Source organism: Cervus elaphus, chromosome 3 (assembly GCF_910594005.1).
Source record: "Cervus elaphus chromosome 3, mCerEla1.1, whole genome shotgun sequence".
Classification (NCBI taxonomy): Eukaryota; Metazoa; Chordata; class Mammalia; order Artiodactyla; family Cervidae; genus Cervus; species Cervus elaphus.
Genome location: NC_057817.1, coordinates 47764200 through 47790876, shown reverse-complemented (window position 1 = coordinate 47790876; position 26677 = coordinate 47764200). Strand labels below are relative to the sequence as shown.

The window sequence follows — 26677 nt, the reverse complement described above, 5'->3', positions numbered from 1 at the left end:
ATATCTCTTACATCTCCTGCATTGGTTCTTTACCACTAGCGCCATGTGGGAAGCCCAAAATGCACAACACCTGCTACCAAAAAAGAAAAAAAAATAGCAATTACTGAATCTGATCAAACATCTTGATCTAACTCCCAACATGAAGAGAAAAAGAGAACAGAAAGCATGTTAAATAATGGTTTGAGGATACCATCAGCAAAACCCTGACTGTGAAAAGCTCACAGGAGAAGTGAACTAAACATTCCAATGAACTAAACATTCCAATCAAAAGGCAGAGACTGTCAGATACTGCTCTTTTTAATCAGTATTCTCTAGTTCTCACTGCACACACTTTAAAAACAGTGATACAAATAAATGACAAGTGAGAGGATTGAAAAAGACACACCATGCAAACAGGAAACATAAGCAAGCTGGAATGGTCATAAAAATGAGGCAAAGGCTTTCCTGATGGCTCAGAGGTACAGAATCTGCCTGCCAGTGCAGGAGACGTGTTTGATCCCTGATCTGGGAATATCCCACGGGCTGTAGAGCAACTAAGCCTGTATGCCACAATTATTAAGCACATGCTCTAGAGCCTGGGAGCCACAACTACTAAAACCTGGGAGCCCTAGAACCTGTGTTCCACGAGAAGCCAACGCAATGAGAAGCCCTCGCACTCAAATGAGAGCGCAGGTGCTGCTCGTCACAACTAGGGAAAGCTCATGCAACAACGACGATCTAGCACAACCAAAGGAACTATTCTTAATTTTTCTTAAAAAAAGAAAAAAGAAGAGGCAAAATGGACTTCAAAGCAAGGAGTACTAATGGAAATAAACTGGGAAGCTTTATAATGATAAAATGGTTAATACATGAGAAAGAAAAACTATAAATGTGTATGGGCCTAATAAAAGGAATTCAAAATGCAGAAAACCGACAAAAATAAATCCACAGTCACAACTGGAGATTTTAATTTATCCTTCTCAATAACTGATAGAGCAACCAGACTAAGAAATATCAGTAAGAAAATAGAAATGAAATGATGCTTCCACCAATGATAAAAATTTGGGTAAGAACCACAAAGATTCTAAAATAAGTAGAGCAGGTGGGTTGATTAGACATTTATCTGCCACCTCTTCTAACTGAGTTCTTTAAGTACCATTCAAACTTAATGTCTTAAGTACAGGTTTGTCACTAATATGAAGAGAAAGATGAGAACAGGAAAGTTTAAAGAAACAGTGGTTCATCTTTTATTTTGACAGCGTTCAAATTCAAGTAAGTTTGCAAAGCGTTTTTTACATGCATGATCTCGGCTCATTCTTACACATCCTTTGGAAAAAGCAGACCATATTTCCTTATTCCCATTTTACAGATAAGGAAGTCAAGTCAAACTCAGAGGCCAGCTTGCCAAAGAAAATTGCAAGTTGGCTGTTAGATCAAAGGGTGAACTTATTTTGATGATCACCTGAGTGACTCTACTGGGAGTGAGGTTGAAATAACTACTTTCTCTCTTCAAAGTAAATTTTCTCCAGTATCTTCGAATGTACAGAGCAATTATAAACCGGATATTGGCTCTTGGGTTAAGAATTTAGCTTTAGTGCCACACTCCCTAAGATGACAGAGTCAGACACCAGGTTGGACCCAAAGAACAAAGTCATAAATGTTCACCCTCTGTCCAAACAACATTCTGGAGTGAACACTCCTTGATGGGCTTGTTGGCAAACTTGGTAAGTGTTCACTACACTTCTGGTCACCCATAAACATTGATCAAGTTGTGGTTTAGAAACATATTTCAAAGCAAACAGTCTACAGAAAATATGAGCATTTACTCTTTCCATTAGCAAAGCATGGGGCTTCCCTGATAGCTCAGTTGGTAAATGATTTACCTGCAATGCAGGAGACCCCAGTTCGACTCCTAGGTCAGGAAGATCCCCTGGAGAAGGGATAGGCCACCCACTCGAGTATTTTTGGGCTTCCCTTGTGGCTCAGCTGGTAAAGAGTCCACCTGCAGTGCGGGAGACCTGGGTTCAATCCCTGGGTTGGGAAGATCCCCTGGGGAAGAGAAAGGCTACCCACTCCAGTATTCTGGCCTGGAGAATAGGGTCACAGAGAGTCAGACACGACTAAGTGACTTTCACTTCACTTCACATTAGCAAAGCATAGACTTTATAGATCATTTCATTACTGATTTCAAAGGACACATCTCAGAGAGTAAAATGACTTTGTTTCCTGGCTTGAACCAAAATAGGTTTAAAAATAAATATATAATTAAAATATGTTCTAGGCGAGGACTCAGTATTTAAATATTGTATATATGTTTTATTTACACTCTCTGCCACACTCCACTGAGGTCTATTTCTTTTAGGTAAACGGGACACCGTATCATTAAGGCTAATGGTGGTTTCATCTAGGGGGAAAAAAAATTCATGAACACCAAGGAATATTTCTCAGCTTCTTGGAAAAACACGAAAAGGAAGAAAAATGATTTGAATAATTAATTCCAATTGTTTTCAATTTTTTATGTAAGTTAAATGTTGTGAAATCGGCCCAGATTTTTATTGAACCTGAGTGAATAAAATGCAGAAGTAAATCTCTACTTCCTATGTAAAGCAAACTGGCTTTTCACAAATCATATATTTTTTTTTTTAAAGGAAAAAGAAAAGAAAAACACATGTTTTCCACAGAAAATAGGCCAGTGGGATCTTCCACCAGGGGAGTCCAGTCTGCGATAGGCAGGCCTTCTACATGGGCTCGAGAGACTCTCTGGTCTCGGCCAATGCTGCCAGCTTGCCTGCTGTGGCCACCCGGTAAAAAACCGTGACTCCATGCAATCATGAGAAAGGGGACTGCTCTGATCATTATGCTGCACACAAGCTTTGAAGGAACTATCAAATAGTAACAACGCAATTACTCTTTGCGGCTTATTTTTATTTTGAATCAATAACCTAGAAGGGAAGGTCTCCACAGACCATTATGTCTTCACTGATCTGTCTCCTTCCCCATGAACACCTACTGAAGGAAAGTGTCAAGGAAGCATGTGTTAAGACGCATCACTGCTTCTAAAAATAATGTGGAGGAGACAGGAATGAAACCCAGGTTGAGATGTGCTTAACTGTAGGTGGATTTACTCAATTACGAAGAGGTCTTTTGAATGCGCAATAGATTTTTAGCAAGTAAAAAGTATCAAGGCCTTCATTTTGATTTTATAAAAGTAGGTTAAGTTGCATAAAAGTGGCTGAAAAATCAAGACTGCCTGCTTTTTCAGCCTAAAGATAACCAGGCAGTGGAGCCAAACATAAGCATGCATTTCAATAGAAAGGTGATAACTCGAGAGCCAAATAGCTGAAGAAGGAAGAAACGACCACTTAATGGCTTACACTAACTTTAAAACAGAGTGAAAAATTCAAACGTTATAAGGGTAAAAACAAATGCAGCTAGATGTGCAGGTCATCCCAAAAGCAACCTTGGCTATTAAAGTTGCCCTGAGAATCTTTGGAACTGTTAAAAATCAGATGCTATTGCTACCATTCTGATTCACTGTCAATTTCAAAAGTTGATAGAACTTTCTCACCAAGACCCTAATTTCGGCATCAAAAATATTAATTTGCTGATCACAAAACTTAAAGTTTCATGTTAATTTGCTAATTCATGAGCTAGAAAATATTCCTTGATTTTAATAAAAGCTGTTTTATATAGTATCTCAGTTACTCATCCAGGAAGGAGGGGAGGGAAAGACAGGGCATTTGAAATTACATTGGAATACAATGTTTGGAACAATATAAAACATCTGGAAAGAAAAATCAAAGGCCAATAAATAGTAGTCTACATGAAATACAGGAAAACAGAAGACAACGCCAAAAAAATACCTTGCTGTACTGCAGAGACCAGCACCCATGACCACCTCCTAGACTACTCTTTGGATATGTAATTCACTTGGCCATAATTGCTTATAAAGGGTGCAACACAATCAGGCAGGGTTTGTCCTGAATTTAGAACTGCAAGAAGCATGGGGTGGGGGAGGGGCGTGTGTGGGCGGGGGGGGGGTGCAAGGTGGGGGTGGGGTGGAACCTCTAATCATAGACCACTGTAGCTCGTTAGAGCAATTAAGAACACAATACCCAGTCTTGAATACCTTTCACACAAACCACCTGCTAACCTTTGGATCCAGGTTTTAGACTTGCAAAGACCTTGGGGTTCTTAAGGGCAAGTGAGATCTCACTAAGGAAAGAAATAAAGTGGGAGTCTCTCTCCGATTTCTTTGACTCAAAAATGACAACAATGGTAAAGTGTGGTTCTGGGCGGGTGAGGAAGTAGGTGCTCTGCACTTTGTCGTCATAGAAGTGGACCACTTTCTCCAAGCTGTTCAGGTCGGACGTGCGGTCCGTCATGATCATGATGACATTGGGCCAGTGCATGACAGGCCGGTCGCTGGGCAGGGACACCACAGCCGGATACTGATCCACGCCCTTGGGGGCCTCCCTGTAGGAATGGGGGTGGTGGTAGCCGTGACCCTGAAAGCTCTCAGAGCCTCGGTTGTCGAAGATTAAGGACACGTTCGCAGCGTCGTACTTCCTGATGAAGCTGGAGATCTTTCCAAAGAGGTCGGGGCTGGCTTTTGCAGTCAGCGCTTTCATTTCTGAAGCAGTCGTTTGTCGGCTCAGCGCCTCGTGAAAGTAGAAGCTAAATTTGGCAAGGAGCATGTTTTTGAGTTTCATCAGCCAAAGGAAAAGGTGTGGGGGCTGAACGGCCTTCTGAGACTGCCCTCCAAACAGATGTTTCTTGGTCTCCCGCTGCTTTTCAAAGATCTGGCCCCAAGTCTGCAGCTTGGTGTGAGCGCTGTGCAAATTCACCAAGGATGGGAGGAACTTCCACTCGGAGACCTGAGCCTGGGCCTTCAGGAGGTGGCTCAGGACGTCGGCCTCCAGCTGGAAACTGCTCTCCAGGGGACTGAGGATGGGGTGGTGAAATCTAAAGTGGGAAGGGAAATGAACACGTTCAGTGGAAGTGTGACCCCGCCGTGACACTTTCCATCCTCAAAAAAAAAAAAACAAAAAAAAACCCAATGTGGTCAGACACACAATATAATGTTTGGGGACAGGGAAGGAAAAGACAGAAAGATTCCATGTTGATTTATTTAAAGAATCGTTCTGACAACTTCACCATCTCAGGATTATGTCGGTGTTATAGTCTCCCATGGGAAGAGTCTGAGGTTACAAAAAGAAATTGAGAATAGCCGCTACTTTCTTTTCAAATGAAGAGAAACGGAATTAGCTGTAAGTCTTTCTCAGCTTTTGTTTGTTTCATTTTGTTTGTTTGTTTTTGGCCATGCCACACAGATTGTGGGGTTTTAATTCCCTGATCAGGGTTGAACTCGGGCAGTGAAAGCACCGAGGCTTAAACACTGGACTGCAGGTAATTTTTTATGTTTAATGTTAATTTTTAATGTTTATTAAAGGCATAGAACACTTACCAGAAAGCCCTTATTCAATCCTAGTTCCCAAATTCCCTTCATAATTTAATCACAGTTACAAACAAAATGGTGGCTAAATTTCAAAATTTTATACTTCAATCACTTTCCATTTATCTCAGGATAAAATCTAAAATCCTTAACAAAGGCTTAAAAAGCCTTTTAATAACCTGTGCAAATTCACCTTCCTTGAACTTAGACCCTTCTCAGTTTGATCCACATTCCCATTCTCCTCAGTTTCCCCAGAAATTACATAACTAGAAATGAGATGATATCACAAAGAAAGTTAAGGTAATACTGTGATTTCATTCCTATTCGTCCTAGACGAAATGTTTTTTAAAAATTTTAGCCATGATCTACAGTAAGAAATACAGTTTGTACTGTGACCATACTATACTTTATACATATACCTATAGATAAATTTCATATTTACACTTACTATGGGGCTTCCCTGGTAGCTCAGACGGTAAAGCATCTGGCTACAATGTGGGAGATCCTGGTTCAATCCCTGGGTCAGGAAGATCCCCTGGAGAAGGAAATGGCAACCCACTCCAGTATTCTTGCCTGGAAAATCCCATGGACCGAGGAGCCTAGTAGGCTCCAGTCCATGGGGTCGCAAAGAGTCGGACACGACTGAGCGACTTCACTTCACACTTACTATGCACCATGTACTCTTTATTTATTATACACATATATTTGTAATTAGGTTACTACTCACTAAATTAATTTGATGACTCCAGTATGCTCCAGTCACCATGGGAAACGATTTACGGGCATGACCCCATGTAACTTAACTGCTACACTTCCAGTAGTCAAGTACAGATGTGAGAGTTGGATCATAAAGAAGGCTGAGTACCGAAGAACTGCAGTGCTGGAGAAGACGCTTGAGAGTCCCAAGGACTGCAAGACCAAACCAGTCCATCCTAAAGGAGATCATCCCTGAGTACTCATTGGAAGGACTGATGATGAAGCTGAAGCTTGAGTACTTTGCCACCTGATGTGAAAAGCCAACTCACTGGAAAAGACCCTGACGCTGGGAAAGATTGAGGGCAGGAGGAGAAGGGGACGACAGAGGATGAGATGGTTGGATGGCATCACCGACTCAATGGAGATGAATTTGAGCCAACTCAAAGAGTGGAGGACAGAGGAGCCTGGCGTGCTGCAGCCCATGGGGTTGCAGAGTCAGACGTGACTTAGTGACTAAACAGCAGCAACCACATACTTCAAAGAGACAGAAGATTCACACACATCTGTTCTGGCCCTGGTTGAGGAGGAAAATTTTGGTTACCAACTAAACAATTAGGAAAAAAATCATCACAAGTATATCTAGAGTTTTTAAAACCCTAAAAAAATGAGATTATGATTATGAGATCCCAAACTAGGCTGAATATTATAAGACAGAAACTGATTATCATGTGATAAATAGGATGCAGTTATTCACATAATAATACATTGTTATTTGTATTACTGGCATTTTATAGTCAACATCCTCTAGAAAGGGAAGCTAAAACATGGATGGAGGGTGTAGTCTAATAAGGCACTGAAAGAATCAGAAGGATAAACTCAGTTCGGTCGCTCAGTCGTGTCTGACTCTTTGAGACCCCATGGACTGCAGCACGCCAGGCATCCCTGTCCATTGCCAACTCCTAGAGTTTACTCAAGCTCAGGTCCATTGAGTCGGTGATGCCATCCAACCATCTCATCCTCTGTTGGCCCCTTCTCCTCCCGCCTTCAATCTTTCCCAGCATCAGGGTCTTTTCAAATGAATCAGTTCTTTGCATCAGGTGGCAAAAGTATTGGAGTTTCAGCTTCAGCATCAGTCCTTCCAATGACTATTCAGGACTGATCTCCTTTAGGATGGACTGGTTGGATCTCCTCATAGTCGAAGCGGCTCTCAAGAGTCTTCTCCAACACCACAGTTCAAAAGCATCAACTCTTCGGTGCTCAGCTTTCTTTATAGTCCAACTCTCACATCCACACATGACCACTGGAAAATAAACCGGATCTCAAATCCTCTAGCTCAGGGATTTCCCTGGTGGTCCAGTGCCTATGACTCTGTGCTCCCAATGCAGAAGGGGTCCAATCCCTGGTCAGGAAACTAGACCCCACACACTGCAACTAAGAGTTCACATGCTGCTATGAAAGACCTGGTGCAGAAAAATAAATAAAAGTGTTTTTTAAAAATCCTCTGGCTCAAGTACTCAATTAACTAATTTGGACTCTTCAAACATTACATGCTTCGAAAAAAACATTAAGAAAGTCTAACACACACACACACACACACACACACACACACACACACACACACACACTATATCATGTCTCAAAATCTTTGCATTCTAAGAAATGCTCCTACCACCTTAGCCTTTAGGAAACTTGACACTTAATAAGCCTTAAGCATCACAATATTCTGTAATCATGGGTATCAAGAAAAATCTGCCAAGGAACTATGAACACAGTAAGACTGTTAATAACGGGAAAATGGTATCATTTTATCACAAGTAACAGTACTCAAAGTGATTTTTCTGCTTCCAATTGTAAATAATTTATATCCAATATTATCCTTGAAAGAAAATGAATTCTCTGTACCAACCTTTAGAAAGAATTCCACACAAGCTCTTCCATAAACATACTAAAAGTGTTTAAGTGTTCAATGTTTATTAGGATGAATGTGAATGGCGAAGCTACTTTTCATCTTTTCAAGAAGAGCTAAAAATGCACGTTGATGTTATTCTGCTAAGACTTTGAGATTAGCATTATGTTGTATCATCTTCCCATTTCTACCCTGTGCCTTATACCTATTCACATCTCAGACCATGGGGTGGGTGGTGGTGGTGGTCTATTAGATCGTAATCCAAAAACACACACCTCAGCTATGGCAGCGAGCTTGAAAGAGTCTGAATACAGAATACATTGACAATTATTTGCAGAGAACATCTGCTCCAAAAAAAAGCCAAAAGTTAAGACAGAAAAAGAGAGAACTCAAGCATGCACTCCTTCCTTCACAGATCCCCATCAAGCAGTTCCTTCCGAAAGAAGTGTGGAGGTCCACACATGTGAGAAGTCAGAAGTCTGATGAAAAATAAAGCTGTAACACAATGTGAATTTAGGATATGTCACAGAACTGTACACTTAAAAATGATTAAAACAGTACATTTTATGTTACATAAATTTCACCACATTAAAAAAAATCCATAATCCCACTTAAAACAACTATTTTACTAGTTTTTAGAGACAAACACATTGACGAAATGAAGATGAATTAGCCAAAGGTTTGCCCTACAGGACTTAACCTGGTGGAAGGAGGCATTTATAATGGGTACAGGTAGGAAGTAACACATCTCTTAGGATGGATACAGATCAAGCAACAGTTTAGAAAAAGGAACAATTCCTTTTGGTGGAAAGGTTGTGCAGGCCACGGAGGAGACAGGTTTAAATTGACCCACAAATCTCAAAGAACTGGTAGGAGTTAGCCATGTGAAGATGAGGGCTTAAATTTCAGGCCCCAAATTCCTAACCACCTCAATTCCACCCCCTTTGCTGTGTGATTTTGCAGCCCTCCCACCAGAGATGGCGTACTTTCCCACCCCGACCACGGACTGGTTATGTGATTTGCTTTAGCCAAAGGGATGTTAACAGATCTGACGCAGGCAAAAGCTTAACATGAGCTTGACTGGGTTTGTTCCTTTGCACTTGGGTCCTCACCACTAGGTAGCTGCTTCCTCTCTAACCCTGGGCTCAGAATGAACACACGTGTAGCTGACTAAGCCCACAGCTCACAGTGAAAAGCCAAGCCCACTGAGAGCAATGTGCTCAGCACAGCCACCCAGCTGAGTGCAGCCTACATCAGACAACTCCCAGGAGACCTGTCTGCCCAAAAGTGTGACTTTGGGGATGGTCTGTTATACAGAATGGTTGTGGCAACAGCTGATACAAGATAGAACTCTATGGCATCCTGGTATATTGACTATTTTAAGCTGAATGAATTTGAGAAATGACATGTGCAAGAAGGACTTTCTGGCCCTCTCCTGAAGCAGGTAATAAAACCCTCAAGTACCCTCCTTGTACCCTGAGGAAAGGAATATTCTTATCTCCAAAGACAAAGGTCACAGAGAGAAATCTGAACTAACAGGCCTTGCTGTTTCTCCCAGTTCAGGAAACTTGGCTCATACCACTTTTCCCCACAACTCTCACTCATCATCAACTCTAGCACAAAAACACAGGTTTAACAACTTATTTGGGTCTTCATTTCCTTAAGGAGACTCCAGGCCACATTGCTGTTTGGTTGCTAAGTCGTATCTGACTCTTTGCAACCCCACGGACTGTAGCCCATCAGGTTCCTCTGTCCCTTTCCCCAGCAAGAATACTGGAGTGGGTTGTCATTTCCTTCTCCAGGGGATCTTCCTGACCCACGGATTGAACCTGGGTCTCCTGCATTGGCAGGTGGATTCTTTACCAATGAGTCATGAAGGAAGCCCCCAGGCCACATTAAAACTATATTAAATACATTTGGATGCTTTTCTCTCGTTAATCTGTCTTTTGCTAAAGGGTCCCCCAGCTGGAAAAAAGGGTAAAGAGAAGAGGTAATATTTCCTTCGATACAAATTCAAGCATATTCTAAGCGAACTAGGTAACAGGAACTAAGGTAGGAAATGGCAAATACTTACGGGGAATGCATTAGACTGTGGACTGGTTTTGGGTTTTTTTTTGGCGGGAGCGGGCTTCTGCTTAAAATCCTGTATTTATCTTTGAAGCTGCTTCCTTTTCACTCAGAGTTTGAATGCAATTTAAAGCATTTGATGGGTCTTAGATAATTTGAGCAGTTGGGTTGGGGCAAGATCATAGGAAAGCCTAGAGTCTTCACTGTTAAGATCTAGGCATGTCAGTTAACGAGAGTAGAATGTGTCCCACAGAAATTGCAGTGTCATTGGTTTTGCTTATGAAACTTTCAGTGGGCAAGAGTTAACCTTATTGAACTACACACATGCAGCCAACTGTTTCATTAACAGTGTTATCATTACAAACCTTTTTTGAAGGAAAAAGGGCCTAAAGCCTAATAAATCAAATCCCAGTTCTGCCTAAGGTGAGAATTCTGTCATTTGAAGCATTCAGATTTGCCGGGAGCCAGCACATGAGATCCTACCCATGACAAGGTCATGAGGGAGAAAACCTGTAGGGCAAGACGGATCAGGTTTTCAAGGGTTCCAAAAAGGCTAGCTCACAAGATCCCACCCATGACAAGGTCATGGGGAGAAAGCCTGACGGGCAAGGCGGATCAGGCTTTCAGGGATTCCAAAAAGCTGCCCCAAAGCTGCCCCCGGCTCTCACCTTAAAGATGATATCTGTCTTTCTGATGCCTGCCTCAATGGACTACTCCCTAATTTCTCTGACACAGGCAGGAAGGCCTTCCCCGATTTCTTTCCAAATAAGAATTAATTTAGAACTTTAATCTATAAGTTTTTAGGGTGGTGGTATTTTATGAGATTATTTAGGGTGAAAGGAGTGTTTTAATTTGAGCTCCTTTGCTGGTAGTTTGTTAGTCAAATGCATTTATGCCCTTGGTACTAATATGCATGATTGCTTACGATATTTTAATCATAGAATAGCATAAAGAACCTGATTATATAAAAGCCCTAATAGATATAGAGCATTTTTGAGGGATGAAGGAGTTTTATTAAAAAATATAAGAAAAATTATTATAAAAGTGGTTATTGGGTTAATGTTTGCTTGCTGTGTTTTTGCTCTTAGTGTGTTAAAGCTGTGCTATGGAAACCATTGTTAATATAGTTATAGATCTAGAAAAATAAGAGCTTAGCCCTAGTATTGTAACAATGAAATAGTTGTTAATTATTAGCCAGGAGTGCTAGGCAGAGGCCGTCTTATTAGAGCCACAGAGTCTGTATGGGGTAAAACTTTTAGATAAACTTAACTGACAACTTTTGCAGAAGAATTGATGTTGGTATTAACAGGGTTCTATTTTTATTATGTTGTGACATGCTGTACTGTTGCCCTATGAGACTGTAACTTTTCTGTTAAGGTCACCACAGAAACAGAAAACAGGCCTATATTCACCTGACTTACATAAAATGTTAATAAGCCCTAAGGCCAAAAGATAATGTGTAAAGATTTATTATAGAAACGAAATGCAGAAAGCATCTTGTTCTTCCTTAAGGACAAACTGATGTAATGTAAACTAACCCTGTATAGACATGAGTGAGCATCTTGTATCCTGGATACACTCTGAGTGAGGGTATAAAAACTGTTGTCAAAAAATAAAGACAGACTTGGCCCTATCAAGGCTGGTCTCACGTGTCTTCTATCACTCGCTGACGCCGTTCATCCTAAGGGAACCCCCTGGATCCTGCTGGGGCTGGACCCCAGCACAGATTGAAAAACAAAATGTGCTTCCTAAAATGCAAACAGGAAACACATAGTTTTTCAAGGCAGAAGGCTGGTGTGTCTACCTTTGCCTGGAAAAGGTTTAAAGCTATCCTTTTTTACTTCAACCCTCCCTCCCAAATGCAAATAAATTTATGTAACTCAATTTTTTAAAATGTCCTTTAAATACTAGCTATAAAATTATGATTAAACAATAAAAATCATTTAATAGAATATTATTGCTATAAAAAGCTGTCTAGAATGAATAACTGCAGATCCCTGGTTGGGGAACTAAGATCTTGCATGCTGCATGGCGTGGCATAAAAAGGATACACAGTACCACACAAGGAATACAGCCAATATTTTATAATAACTATAAAAGGGATATAGCATTTAAAAATTGTGAATCACTACATTGTATCCCTATAACATAAAATACTGCATTTCAATTAAAAGCTCTTGTTTTAGGAGAGTATATATTAATTCACACTTATAATCAATATTCTAGTTTTGCTCTAACCATGAAACAGAAAGATTAGCCAGAGTTTTCTCTTATGCCCATTGTACAAAACAGGTAAATAAATTAAAAACAAACTCTACAGAATCAAAAAATGTTCCACTGATGTTTCCTTGGGGAAAAAACCTAAGTTCTACTTCCCTTCAAAAGTATTCAAGGAATAGTAGACACCCTGACCCTGAACTCAACATTCAAAAAACAAAAATCATGGCATCCAGTCCCATCACTTCACCACAAATAGATGGGAAAAAAATGGAAACAGTGACAGACTTTATTTTCTTGGGCTCCAAAATCACTGCAGATAGTGACTGCAGCCATGAAATTAAAAGACGCTTGCTCCTTGGAAGAAAAGCTATGACCAACTTAGATAGCTGACAAAGGTCCGTCTAGTCAACGCTATGGTTTTTCCAGTAGTCGTGCATGAATGTGAGAGTTGGACCATAATGAAAGCTGAGTGCCAAAGAATTGATGCTTTAAAGTTGTGGTGTTGAAGAAGACTCTTGAGAGTCCCTTGGACTGTAAGGAGATCCAACCAATCCATCCTAAAGGAAATCAGCCCTGAAGGACTGATGCTGAAGCTGAAACTCCAGTACCTGATGCGAAGAACTGACTCACTGGAAAAGACCCTGATGCTGGGAAAGATTGAAAGCAGGAGGAGAAGGGCACGACAGAGGATAAGATGGTTAGATGGCATCACCGACTTGATGGACATGAGTTTGAGCAAGCTCCAGGAGTTGGTGATGGACAGGGAAGCATGGTATGCTGCAGTCCATGGGGTGGCAAAGAGTCAGATATGACTGAGCGACTGAACTGAACTGACCCTGAAAGAATTAAATCTGTATTATTCTTTCTATAGGGCACACAGAATGATTAATGTTAATGATTAATCAAATGATTAATGTTAATTGTTCAATTTGAAATGCAGCATCACAAATGACTGTGATTCTTTTTTTTTTTTTTCTTTTTTTCTTTTTTTTTTCCCTCCCTCCCCCCACCCCCCAGGTCATGACTGTGATTCTTAAACAAGAATTTGTATTTGCTTAACAATGTAGTAAGTTTGCCAAAAGAGGAAACCTTTAACACCATTCTACTCTGAGCACAACTGGCTTCCAGGGGAAAAAAACAAAATATGCTTCCTCTTCAACTCTGAAAGCAAAGGGTAAAATCATGTTAATTTGTGTCTAAAATAATTCCACTTTCTCCCCCAAAATCAATATGCTGCTGCTAAGTCGCTTTAGTCGTGTCCCACTCTGTGTGACCCTATAGACGGCAGGCCACCAGGCTCCCGTGTCCCTATGTTCTCTATGCAAGAACACTGGAGTGGGTTGCCATATCCTTCTCCAATGCATAAAAGTGAAAAGTGAAAGTGAAGTCACTCAGTTCCGTCTGACTGTTAGTGACCCCATGGACTGCAGCCTACCAGGCTCTTCTATCCATGGGATTTTCCAGGCAAGAGTACTGGAGTAGGTCGCCATTGCCTTCTCTGCAAAATCAATATATTATACAAAATTACAACTTTTCAGTAATTCTAAACTATGAATTTATATTGCTCAAATTAACCCAAAGTATCTAAATGTAGATCATTTTTAGACTAGGATGTGTCTGTGATCAGTAATTCCCTACCAAGTAGACAAAGGTAGCATTGGTGGAGAATGTCTATAGCTGAAAATACTTATTGATCATGTGTTATCCTACAGCCCAACTCCATCAGTATCCACTCAGCAGGATGAGGGGTACAGACAAGTGCCCTAAGATCTGCAAGAATGAAAGCTGGGCTTCTGCTACTGCAGTGAAAGAAATTCCCAGGGCTTTGAGAAGTTGGGGTATTTCAAAGAAGGTTCAAAGTTGATATATCACAAGTCTAACAAAATAAAAACAGTTAAATAGTAATAACCTTTCATTACTATGGGGAATTTCTGGAGCTCAGTGGTAAAGAATCCACCTGCAATGTAGGAGATGTGGGTCCTATCCCTGGGTTGGGAAGAGCCCATGGAGAAACAAATGGCAACCCACTCCAGTATTCTTGCCTGGGAGACCCCAGGGACAGAGGAGCCTGGCGGGCTACAGGCCATGGGGTCGCAAGAGTTGGATACGACTGAAGCAACTAAACCACTACTGCCTTCATTACTATGACACAACAAATGCCAGGCCCTTGCACACACATGTGTAAGGCTCCATATATCCATATATGGATATATATATCATCCATATATCAATATACCCAGTATTGGCATCCTTCTCTTATTTATTCCATGTTTCTTGCAGACTTATGTATCAGTATCACAGGAAACTTTTAAAAGACAGATGTCTGGATACCCAACCCAGAATTGCTAGATCTTACTCTCTTGGGAAAGAAGAAGGGCCCCGGTATAAGTATTTTTCTTAAGCTCCCGAAATGGTTCAACAAAACCACTTTCACGTTAGCATTTGGGAATCACCACATAAGATCCTTCACCCTAGGAATCATATCTCCAGTTATATTATACTTTTTGATTTTAAAAAATTGTTAAGAGACAACATATACTAATCAGATTTGAGGGAGAAATAAAACAACACTTCCAGACATAAAACATTTGAAAACATGCAAAATTTGTTTAAAAAAAGAAAATGTGTGGATTGATATGCATAGACTATCCCTTGAGAATGAAAGGAAAAAGTTGCTAACATTCATTGACTCTTAGGAAGGGAATTTAGCTGAAGAACAGGGGCAGAAGGTAAATTTTCACTGCTGTATTCTTTTGCACTTTTATAAATTTTGAGCCATGTTAATATATTGGAAAAGACCCTGATGCTGGGAAAAACTGAGGGCAAGAGAAGTGGGCAACAGAGAATGAGATGGTTGGATGGCATCACTGACTTAATGGACATGAGTCTGAGCAAACCCAGGGAGATGGACAGAGAAGCCTGGTGTGCTGCAGTTCATGGGGCTGCAAAGAGTCAGACACAACTTAGCGACTGAACAGCAACAATATATTATCTATTAAAAGTAAATAAAAAGATAATTTAGAATACAGTTTACCCTTGAATGACATGATTTTGAACTGTACAGGTCCACTTACATGCAGATTTTTTTCAATAGTAAATACTTTGCATCCTTGAATGTGGAGTCACAAATAGGGAGAAACCACAGATATAAAGAAACCTTTCAAAAAAAAAACAAAAGAAAGAAACCTTTCTTTCTACAAACCTTTGCTTTCAAAATCCTACCTGCCTTTAAAAATCTTCTCAGACAGGGATAGATTGGGAGTTTGGGATTGACATCTATATATCTATTTTAAATATAGCAGTGTGTATCAGAGAAAACCGTAATCCAAAAGGATACATGCACCCCAATGTTCATTACAGCACTATTTACAATAGCCAAGACATGGAAGCAATCTAAATGTCCATCAACAAAGGAATAAAGAAGATGTGGTACACATATACAATGGAACATCGGTTCAGTTCAGTTCAGTTGCTCAGTCGTGTCTGACTCGTTGCAACCCCATGAACCGCAGCACGCCAGGCCTCCCCGTCCATCACCAACTCCCAGAGTTTACCCAAACTCATGCCCATCGAGTTGGTGATGCCATCCAGCCATCTCATCCTCTGTCGCCCCCTTCTCCTCCTGCCCTCAATTCCTCCCAGCATCAGGGTCTTTTCCAATGAGTCAACTCTTCGCATGAGGTGGCCAAAGTACTGGAGTTTCAGCTTCAACATCAGTCCTTCCAGTGAACACCCAGGACTGATCTCCTTTAGGATGGACTGGTTGGATCTCACATCACTCAGCTATAAAAAAGAGTGAAATAATGCCGTTTGCAGCAACACGGATAGACCTAGAGGCTATCATGTTAAGTGAAGTAAGTCAGAGAAGGACAAGTATCATGTGATATCACTCATATGTGGAATCTAATTTTAAAAAAGATACAAATGAACTTATTTACAAAATAAAAGCAGACTTGGAGATATCAAAAACAAACTTACAGGTTACCAAAGGGGAAAGATGGGGAGAAGGGATAAATCAGAACCTTGAGATGAACATACACACAGAACTATAAACATAAGCTAAGTAATCAAGGGCCTAGCATACAGCACAAGGAACTCTACCCAATATTCTATGATAACCTACAAGGAAAAAGAATCTAAAACAGCATAAATACATGCATGTGTATAACTGAATCACTTTGCTGTACATCTGAAACTCATACAACTCTGTAAATAACCACACACAAATAAAGTTAAAATATCAAAAACAAAAAATAAATAAAATAGATACCCAACAAGGACCTACTGTATAACACAGGGAACGCTGCTCAATGTTCTGTAATACTCTAAATGAGAAAAGAATTTGAAAAAGCATAGTTACATGTACTTGTGCAACTGAAACACTCTGCTGGACACCCGAGACTAACACAACATTATTCATCAACTATGCACCAGTCTAACATTTTAAAAAACTTTTTAAAGTCTCCTCAGATTCTACCTCCTCCATATAGTCTCTTTTAATCTCTGTACTTTGCCCACTCAGTTCAGTTCAGTTCAGTTCAGTCGCTCAGTCGTGTCCGACTCTGTGCGACCCCATGAATCGCAGCACGCCAGGCCTCCCTGTCCATCACCAACTCCCGGGGTTTACTCAAACTCATGTCCATCGAGTTGGTGGTGCCATACTACTCATCTATTAATCAGATGAGCATCAATTAGCCTTCATTTGGGAATATAAATTAAAATATCAGCCTTTCTTTTTTAAGCAAACATATCTGAACTCATTATGTCCAGAGGAGTGGTATCCTTTCAAGTCATCACTTTCCATTTAGCTCGTCATAAAATTACTGAGCACCTACTATGTGCAAGGCTCTGTGCCAGGTTCCAAGGACCCCAAAATAAAACTGAGTCATTCACAGTCGATGATGTCCACAGCACCATTCAAATTCTTTTGGAATTGCCTTTTGGATCTGGCAGGAAGTAACACATTACAACCCATCTTACTTCTTTACAGGTAGCTTGTGTCTCCCACACTGGCAGGCAGATTCTTTACCACTGGGCCACCAGGGAAGCCCTGCTTAATGTACACCTGTTGATGAATTAACATATATAAAACATAATACAGCCATTTCTTCACAGTTATTCCATGAGACCCTGCATGGAATTGCCAGGTTGCCACATCCCATCCCTCCCCCCTCACCTACACTGACCTGGAGCTGTATTTCTTGAGGATGGTGTCCAAAAGGCCAACAAGCTCTTCGGCATTGATGAACTTCTGTGTGCTCAGAGTGTACATCTTCTCATAGAAGTCTGCGATCTCTGTGCGCGCCTGGACAAAGAAGCAGAGCTGCTCTGACAGGTGGGAGAGGAGCTCTTCCACGTGAGGCGCGGTCCCCCCGAAGGCACCGCGGCCGGTCACCACCTTCTTCAGCTCGTTGTGCAGGGAAGTATAGATGGTGCGAATGGAATCCTTCCTGCTGAAGAAAGACTGGCCCCCTGGAAGGCAAATGACAGAAGCAGGTAAGGAAGAGAAACCAGACCCACTAAATGCTTGCCAGCATCCAGAAGGAAATCATCCAAACCACTGCACTCAATGATTTTTCATCTACCATCTTCTCTGACTTCTACAATATTTTGTGATTCATAATTTCACTGGAGAGTAAGTTAAGCGGATGCCTGGTACCCCTCATTTGTGTAGCAATGAACCTGTGTATGATTTTCTTGTTGTCTTATCGTTTAGCCGTTAAGTCGTGTTTGACTCTTGCAACCCCAAGGACTGTAGCCCATCAGGCTCCTCTGTCTATGGGATTCTCCAGGCAAGAATGGGCTTCCCTGGTGGTATTCCAGGCAAGAATATTGGCATGAGTTGCCATTTTCTTCTCCAGGGGATCTTCCCGACCCAGGTGGAATCTACCACTGAGTTTTCCTTACCCACATACCAATCCCTCTTCAATGAAGGATTCAGTCTAATTCAGAGGACAGTTAACCTAGCAAGTGACATGAACCTGGTTCTAAAAAGCCCTCCTTCCACGTTTAGGAATTTAAAATAAAAGAGAATACCCAATTATGAGACATTGTTGTTATTCCTGGTATACCAGAAAACTTCATTTTGGCTTTGGAGTTGTATTTTTTTTTTTTAAGCTATACTAGAAAATGGAAAACACAGCCTACTGGGATCTGAGGGGGAAAAAAGGAAATGTTAGTGTTCTTAGCAAGATTGACACTTGGTTATATCACAATAAGCACCACATTGTGAATTATTAAGAGTAGGAAGCAATTATAAATAACTGCTGCTGTAACTCAGGGATTCCCAAGGAAATCAATGACAAGTAAGGCCAAATACATTCTTTACAACAGTTGAAAAGGTTCAAATGGCATATACATCATTTCTTTACTTTTGTATGAATACATGAAAAACTATATTTCTGGGGCCAGTTTCATAGATGTTGTCTTAAGCAATTCTGTACCCCAACAATGGATCAGAGGCAAGACATTAGGAGAACAAAAAGAAACAGGGCAGGTTTAAAACAGGAAGTCTTAGGAATATTAAAAATCTCAGAGACAAGGGACAGTTTAAATTCTCTGCTGAAAATTCACAGAAAGCTTTAATGAATGAGTTAGTATTCTAAACATACCAGTTAGGAGGGAGAGTTACATATTAAGGCTTTTGTAAAATGTTCTCTTAATGAATGAAATATTTCACAATTCATTGCCCAGTTTGTATTTCAAGAAAGTATTCTTATATCCCTTACTACTATGGCAACCACCTTGCCCCAGTTTATCTGCGACTGTCCAGGTTTTAGTACTGAAAATCTAGCTTCTCAGGAAACCCTTAGGGCCATGTCCTGAAAACCCCCTCAACTTTGAGCAAATCTATGTGGATGGTCAGGCTTCTCTGATAGCTCAGTTGGTAAAGAATCTGTCTGCAATGCAAGAAACCCTGGTTCGACTCCTGGGTTGGGAAGATCCACTGGAGAAGGGATAGGCTACACACTCCAATATTCTTGGGCATCCCTTGTGGCTCAGCTGGTAAAGAATCCGTCTGCAATGCAGGCGACCTGTGTTTGATCCCTGGGTTGGGAAGATCCCCTGGAGAAGGGAAAGGCTACCCACTCCGGTCAGACACAACTGAGCGACTTTTACTTTCATGTGGATGGTCACCCTACTTAACTTCTGATTCCATAGGCAAACTACTGATACTTTAAAAGTGTTTTCTCCAATATACTGCCCAATCACACTGGCTAGCATTCACATCATTTCTCTTACTAATAGCAGCAAAAACGATATGGTACAGATGGATCCCCAGGTGGCACCAGTGGTAAGAAGCCCACCTGCCAATGCAGGAGACCTAAGAGATGTGGGTTTGATTCCTGGGTCAGGAAGATCTCCTGGAGGAGAGCATGGCAATCCACTCCAGTATTCTTGCCTGGAGAATCCCATGGACAGAGAAGCCTGGAGGGCTACAGTCCGCAGGGTCTCAAAGAGTCGGACACGACTGAGGTGACTTAGCACACACAGGTGGATCCAACATCCTATACAGGACTGTATCCTGGAATTCTCCATCTGTATTCAGTCTAGCTTTGCAGATTTTGTAAAGTGATGGTATGAAATAAATGGACATTTGTGCCGAGGTCTACGACAAAATCTGTTAGGTTAGGAAGGTAACGAGAGTAATCAGTAAAAGCTGAAAGCTCTGGAAGGTTGAAACACTTGGTTCCAAATCCCAGCTTCCAAATTTACAAGCTGTGTGATGTGCACTAACTTAGCCACTTTGAGCCTGAGTTGTTGTTTTAACATGAAACTAAAAAGAAACAATGAAATAACACTTGGTTTGTAACAAGCCTGGAGCAAAGCACATAATCAATAATGCTAATCCCTTTCCCTTTCATTTGGGCTTCCCTTGTGGCTCAGCTGGTAAAGAATCCACCTGCATGTGGGAGACCGGGGTTCGATCCCTGGGTTGGGAAGATCCACTGGAGAAGGGAAAGGCTACCCACTCCAGTATTCTGGCCTGGAGAATTCCAAGGACTATATAGTCCACGGGGTCACAAAGAGTCAGACACGACTGAGCAACTTTCACTTTCCTTCCATTTCTAACTGATATAAGAAGCTCTCCCAATAAACATATGAAAGATGCTCAACATTGCTCATTATTAGAGAAATGCAAATAAAAATCTCAGTGAGGTATCACCTCACACCATTCTGAATGGCCATTATTAAGAAATCTATAAACAACAAATGCTGGAGAGTATGTGGAGAAAAGGGAACCCTCTTGCACAGTTGGTGGGAATGTTAATTAATACAGCCACTATGGAGAACCACAGGAAGACTTCTTAAAACACTAGGAATAAAAAAAAAAAAAAAAACACTAGGAATAAAACTACCATACAACCCAGCAATCCCACTACTGGGCATAGACCCTTAGAAAACCATAATTTGGAAACAATGTACCCCAGCACCACTATTTACAATAGTTATGACATGGAAGCAACCCTAGGTATCCATCAACAGATGAATGGATAAAGAAGCTGTGGTACATATATACAATGAAATGCTGTGTGTGTGTGTGTGTGTGTTTGTGTGTGTGTGTTGTGTTGTGTTAAGTCGCATCAGTCATTGCTGACTCTTTGCGACCCTATGGACTAAAACCCGTCAGGCTCCCCTGTCCTTGGGATTTTCCAGGCAAGAATGGCTGGAGTGGGTTGCCATTTCCTTCTCTAGGGGATCTTCCCACCCAGGGATCAAACTCACGTCTCTTATGTCTCCTGCATTGCCAGGCAGGTTCTTTATCACTGCCACTACCTGGGAAGCCCATAAAAAGGAATGAATTTGAGTCAGGTGAACTAAGATGGATGAACCTCTAGTCTGTAATACAGATTGAAGTAAGTTAGAAAGAGAAAACCAAATATTGTGTGGGTGCTAAGTCGTTTCAGTGGTGTCTGACTCTTTGTGACCCAATGGACCATAGCCTGCCAGACTCCTCTGTCCATGGGATTCTCCAGGCAAGAATACTGGAGTGGGTTACCATGCCCTCCTCCAAGGGATCTTCCCAACCCAGGGATCAAACTCGCATCTCTTATATTTCCTACACTGGTAGATGTGTTCTTTACCACTAGTGCTGCCTAGGGGGCCCCAAATATCATATATTAACACATAAGTATGGAATCTACAAAAATAGTACTGATGAGCCTATTTGCAGGGCAGGCATAGAGACAAAGACATAGAGAACAAACTTGTGGACACAGCGGGGGAAGGAGAGGGTGGGATGGATTGAGAAAGTAGCATTGAAACATTTTTTATTACCATCTGTAATACAGACGGCTAGTGGGAAGCTGCAGTATAACACAGGGAGCTCAACCTGTGCTCCAAGACAGTCCTGCGGGGTGGGATGGGGGCTGCGGTGGGAGGGAGGTTCCAGAAGGGGAGGACATGTGCATACATATGACTAGTTCAAGTGGTTGTGTGGCAGAAACAAACACAACATTGTAAAGCAATTATCCTCCTCTTAAAAACAAAAGATGGAGAAGGCAATGGCAACCCACTCCAGTGCTCTTGCCTGGAAAATCCCATGGACGGAGGAGCCTGGTGGGCTGCAGTCCATGGGGTCGCTGAGAGTCGGACACGACTGAGCGACTCCTCTTTTTCACTTTAAAAACAAAAGAAACTCTCAATACTCCAGAGTCAGCCTCTGCAACTCTGTGGTCAATTGGGAGCTTCAAGTCCTGGAAAAAGAACAGCTAGCTACTTGATAGATAACTGGGTTATCTAGGGGGTGTGGAAGGCCTTCCCTGGTAGCTCAGCTGGTAAAGAATCCGCCTGCAATGCAGGAGGCCTGGATTTGACCCTTCGGACAGGAAGATCCCCTGAAGAAGGGAACAGCTACCCACTCCAGTATTCTTGCCTGGAGCATTCCATGGACAGAGGAGCCTGGCGGGCTACAGTCCACGGGGTCTCAAAGAGTTGGACACGACTAAGCGACTCAACACGCACACACACATTTGGTGTGGAAACGCCACATAAATATAAAGAATACCTTTTAAAGCTTATCCATAAACATACACTACTAGTATGTGAAATCAAGTGAACTGACACTTTAAGGAAGGGAAAGAACACCAATGCATTTCTTTTAAATGGATTTTTTTTCTCAAAGCTCTCAGGAGCACAAGCCTATTTGGTGACTGTCCTGCTGAGGAATGGGAGGCCCAGGTGGCTCCGTGGTAAAGAATCCACCTGCCAATGCAGGACACTCGGGTTCGATCCATGGGTGGGAAAGATCCCCTAGAGAAAGAAACCCACTCCGGTATTCTTGCCTGGAACATTCCATGGGCAGGGGAGCCTGGCAGGTTGCAGTCTATGGGGCTGCAAATAGTCAGACATGACGAGCACACACATTACACACACACACACACACACACACACACACACACACAGACTGAAATACCCAATGGGGAGTGGGCTTCCTTCATGCTGGGAAACACGGAGCCAGAGACACCAGGCTTCTTTCTTGTCTCAGTTTTTTGAATTTACAAAATATAATTATTTTGAATTATTTCTAGAAGTCTATTTTCATGAAAGCTCCTTATTTTTCAAGATTTCAACAGTCTATCTCGTATCATGAAATTTCAAGTAGCAAGTATATTAAAGGAGCATGCAAAATTTCTAAGCATATTTTATTCCACAACTTCTTGCTAATGATAATGTTTAAACATCAGTTCTCAAGTTAAGTCATTTTCTACCATGGTAACTTCCAGCAACCAGATGTCGAGGAAACTCTCCAACAACAAAACAAAGGGGAGAAAAGTATGACCTTCTAAAGTCCTCCACAAGTGATAATGGCAGAGCGAAGGGGCAAAGTAGGGAATTAAATAGTTAAAATCACTAGGCGATTGTAAGTAGAAAAATATGGGAGACCCTTGTAAATTACTGATTATTAAAAAAAGTAGGTTTGCTTAATCATGAAACCAAGCAGGCTTGCTTAGCAACAAAACCATGCTGCAGAAGCCTGAGACATGCCCCCAAACAATAAAACAATGGGGGCATGAGACTCACATATTGCCCAGTGAGCTCAGCAAGTTAATGATCACCACTTTGACATACTCTCTGACACATAAAAAACAATGATTTGTGGACCTAGCTTGACCATGTTTGGACAAGAAAACTCCCCTGCCCAACCTGGAGGAGGAGCTGATGATGGAAGCATGACGTCTACTCAAGGAAGACAAGGAAGTTCTTCTCCCTGTTACTTTTCCTTTGATTATAAAACTATTGCTCAGGTAAGTTCACAAGGGGCAGCATTTCTCGCCCACCCGCTTGTAAGCCTCACAAGGGTCCTATTCTTATAAACCACTTCTTATCTATCACTTTGCTCTCGTTGAGTTCTCCGTGCTGAGACGTAAAGCACTGTGGCCCGAGAGCTCTTTGGAGCCCCCGGAAATGACACCAGTTGGTTTCAGTTTCACAGGTATTTTCTTTTCCCAAATATGTATATTCTCCCCTCAGAGTATGGAGAAGGCCATAAGATAAGCACTTCCCCCAAAGTTCTTCGACTGAGCCAAGACAGGAACAGAAGGCTCCCTGTCAGTTCTGTCCTTGGTCTAAAGTTCCATCCTTCCATTTATAATCAGGATTCACGGCTAAGGTCTCCAATAAACAGTCACAAAAGTAGGGTCAAAAAGACTCACTTTTTAAAACCATGCTTTCTACATGTTTAAAAGGTATACATAAACTTTTTGTTTTGCTTTTTAAAGAAACCCAGATAAGTATTCTAAATAGCAAAGTAATTGAAGAACATGGGACTGTGTTAAGTGGCAACGTAAAAATTTTCCCAAGTTTTTAAGAAAATGGGAGAGTCAGCTCAATAATCAAGAAGTCATATTGTAAGCACGTTGATAGCACAAACATTCCCATACCAAAAAACCGTAAGGTATTTGCAAAGTTAAAATTTTACATCTGGAACCTACATTTACTGTACATGGGAATAAGTTATAAGGCATTAAACATGCCATTTTCAGAACATTTACTCTGAAATGACAGATCAGCTGGGAGCCTCAACAGCCCTGAGGATGTTTCATACTGTAAATTGCTCTGTGGATCAATTTCAAAGCACAGCCCTCAGGCTCACCCATGCAAGCTGGGGTCCTTGCACAACTAATCACTTTACATAATAAGAGCCACTTCACACAATCCAAGTCAGAGACAGTGATGGCCTTGTGCATGTTCTCATGCACATCAGACACATAAAGCCAGGCACATACAACATAAACTAGAGTAGATTTTTCTTTTTTTTTTTTTTTTTTTAAGAAATCCACTCTAGAGTGGATTTCTTAACTGAGGTCTATACATAGGCTATGGGCTTCCCTGGTGGTTCAGCGGGTAAAGAATCCGCTTGAAGATGTGGTTTCAGTCCCTGGGTCAGAATGGCAACCCACTCCAGTATTTTTGCCTGGGAAATCCCATGGACAGAGGAGCCTAGCTAGCTAGGGTCCATGAGATGGAAAGAGCTGGACATGACTCAGCGACTAAACAACAACAACAACATACATAGGCTTTAGGAAATCCAACTGAATACTTTCAGGTTATATGCAAAATTGTATTACACATATATTTTTCTGGGGAGTGAGGCCACAGGTTCCCAAATTCTCATAGGTGAGCTAAAAGAAAAAACCTAAGAAACGTGACTCTGGGATCAATTACCAATCTTCATGAGGTAGGGGATCTAAAAACACTAAAACCGCCAGAAAATTACCCACCATCCATTTTATAGCCAGGATCATCTCCATTTTCATATATACATAATAATATGTAAATGACATAATACATAGTATGTAAATTACAACACATCTACAATTTTTTATAAATCATATGGTTACAAACACAATCTGACAGTTCAAAGGTCCGTATTCTGGTACAGGCTCTGTCACCTACTCACACAACTTCACACACACACACACAATTTGCCAATCCGTAGAAAGGGGGAATTACAATAATGCAACAGCAATTGTAAATTTATGAAAAGTGCCACTGTAGGAAAGGAGGAAAAAATACAGAAGGTGAAACTACCTGACTAGTTCTTGCCAAAAAGTCAAAGCATTAAATAACAAGATACTGTTTGAAAAGCTAAAGCAAAGATCTCAGAAAGTCCTGCCCCTTGGGTGTTTACAGAAAGCAAGATATACAGGGTCACCTTCTGGCAATAGAAGTAAAGTAGGGGAAAAAACTCAAACTGGAATCTGTGCTCAGTTGTACTCTTCTAGTTTATATTGTGTATGTGTCCTTCATTCACACCAGACCCCGTGCCTCAGATATTGAAGAGTCTAAAACAGGCCAAAGCACTAAAAAGATTCTTAAAAACTCTGGAATTTATAATATCGGTAATTATTAGTAGTAATACTTTATATGTAGAGCCTTCGGCTTTCACATATACTATTTCCTTCTGATCTACTCATGCTGTTTGTTTCTACTAGTGAAAATCAGCTGAATCAGCTCCTGCATTTGATTTTCAGGGGCAAGGTTTATCATGGGATGATAAGCGTGTTTACCATTTTCTCTGTAATACCCCTCTTGTTAGAGTTAGGCATATTTCTTGCCTTTCCTGTCCAGTATTCATTTTTTTTCCCTTCATTCATTAAATGTTTATTGAGGGTCTACGTAGACGGGGTAGGACTCCATCTGTAGCACTCTGGGGCCTTAGCCTTAAGGGGCCAGACAACAGTGTTTATTAATTCTAACTGCCAAGTTTTGCTCCTCTCGCCGCGGTGTCACTGGTTAGAGAGCGAGTTTGCGTAACTTCTCACTTATGGCACCAATCCACGCATGAGAAAAATGGATACAGCCATCCTTTTGGAGCACAGCCCTGCAAAGAACATCCACCCAGTTGGCCAATCTAACCGCCGCGCAGGCCGGTGGGCGGGGTTTGTGGAAGCCGAGGGAAGGAAGGGATCGGTGGGAGGAGACCTGGGAGTGCAGAGCTGAGCCAGCGGCTACCAGTGACAGAGACTGGGAACCCAAGCCACTGCCGATCGGGGAATATACTCCCTTTCCTTCCTCCTCCAGGGGCACCGGGGGGCGGGGCGGAGGTACCTAGTTTCTGCCCCAAGTAGGTGAGGCTGTGATAGACCTTCTCGGCCGCGGCCAGGTGGGCCAATGCCGCCAGCAGCGACAGCCAGCTGCCCCCCGCGCTCTTGTTGGCCTCTCGTTCCTTCTCCACATTGTCCTTGGCCTTGTCGTAAGAGAAGATACCCAGATGAGAGAAGAACGTCTCCAGCACCGCCTGTTCCACCGGGACCGGGGCGGCCAGCGGGATAGACTCCCCCATGCGAGCTGCGCTCCAGCTCCACCCACGTGGCTCGCCTCTCCCTCGCACTTCCGGGTTCTCAGGG

The 26677-nt window shown here is 41.7% G+C and overlaps 1 protein-coding gene across 1 annotated transcript; it reads right to left on the bottom strand.

The window, feature by feature from the left end:
- Positions 1-26625, bottom strand: KICS2 (KICSTOR subunit 2). The gene is made up of 3 exons (XM_043888190.1): positions 26379-26625; positions 17510-17795; positions 1-4944 (listed from the first exon to the last, which is right to left on the bottom strand). Exons 1-3 carry the CDS (start codon positions 26611-26613, stop codon positions 4128-4130), a joined length of 1338 nt encoding a protein of 445 aa, XP_043744125.1. The 5' UTR covers positions 26614-26625; the 3' UTR covers positions 1-4127.
- Between the last annotated feature and the right edge of the window lie 52 nt (positions 26626-26677).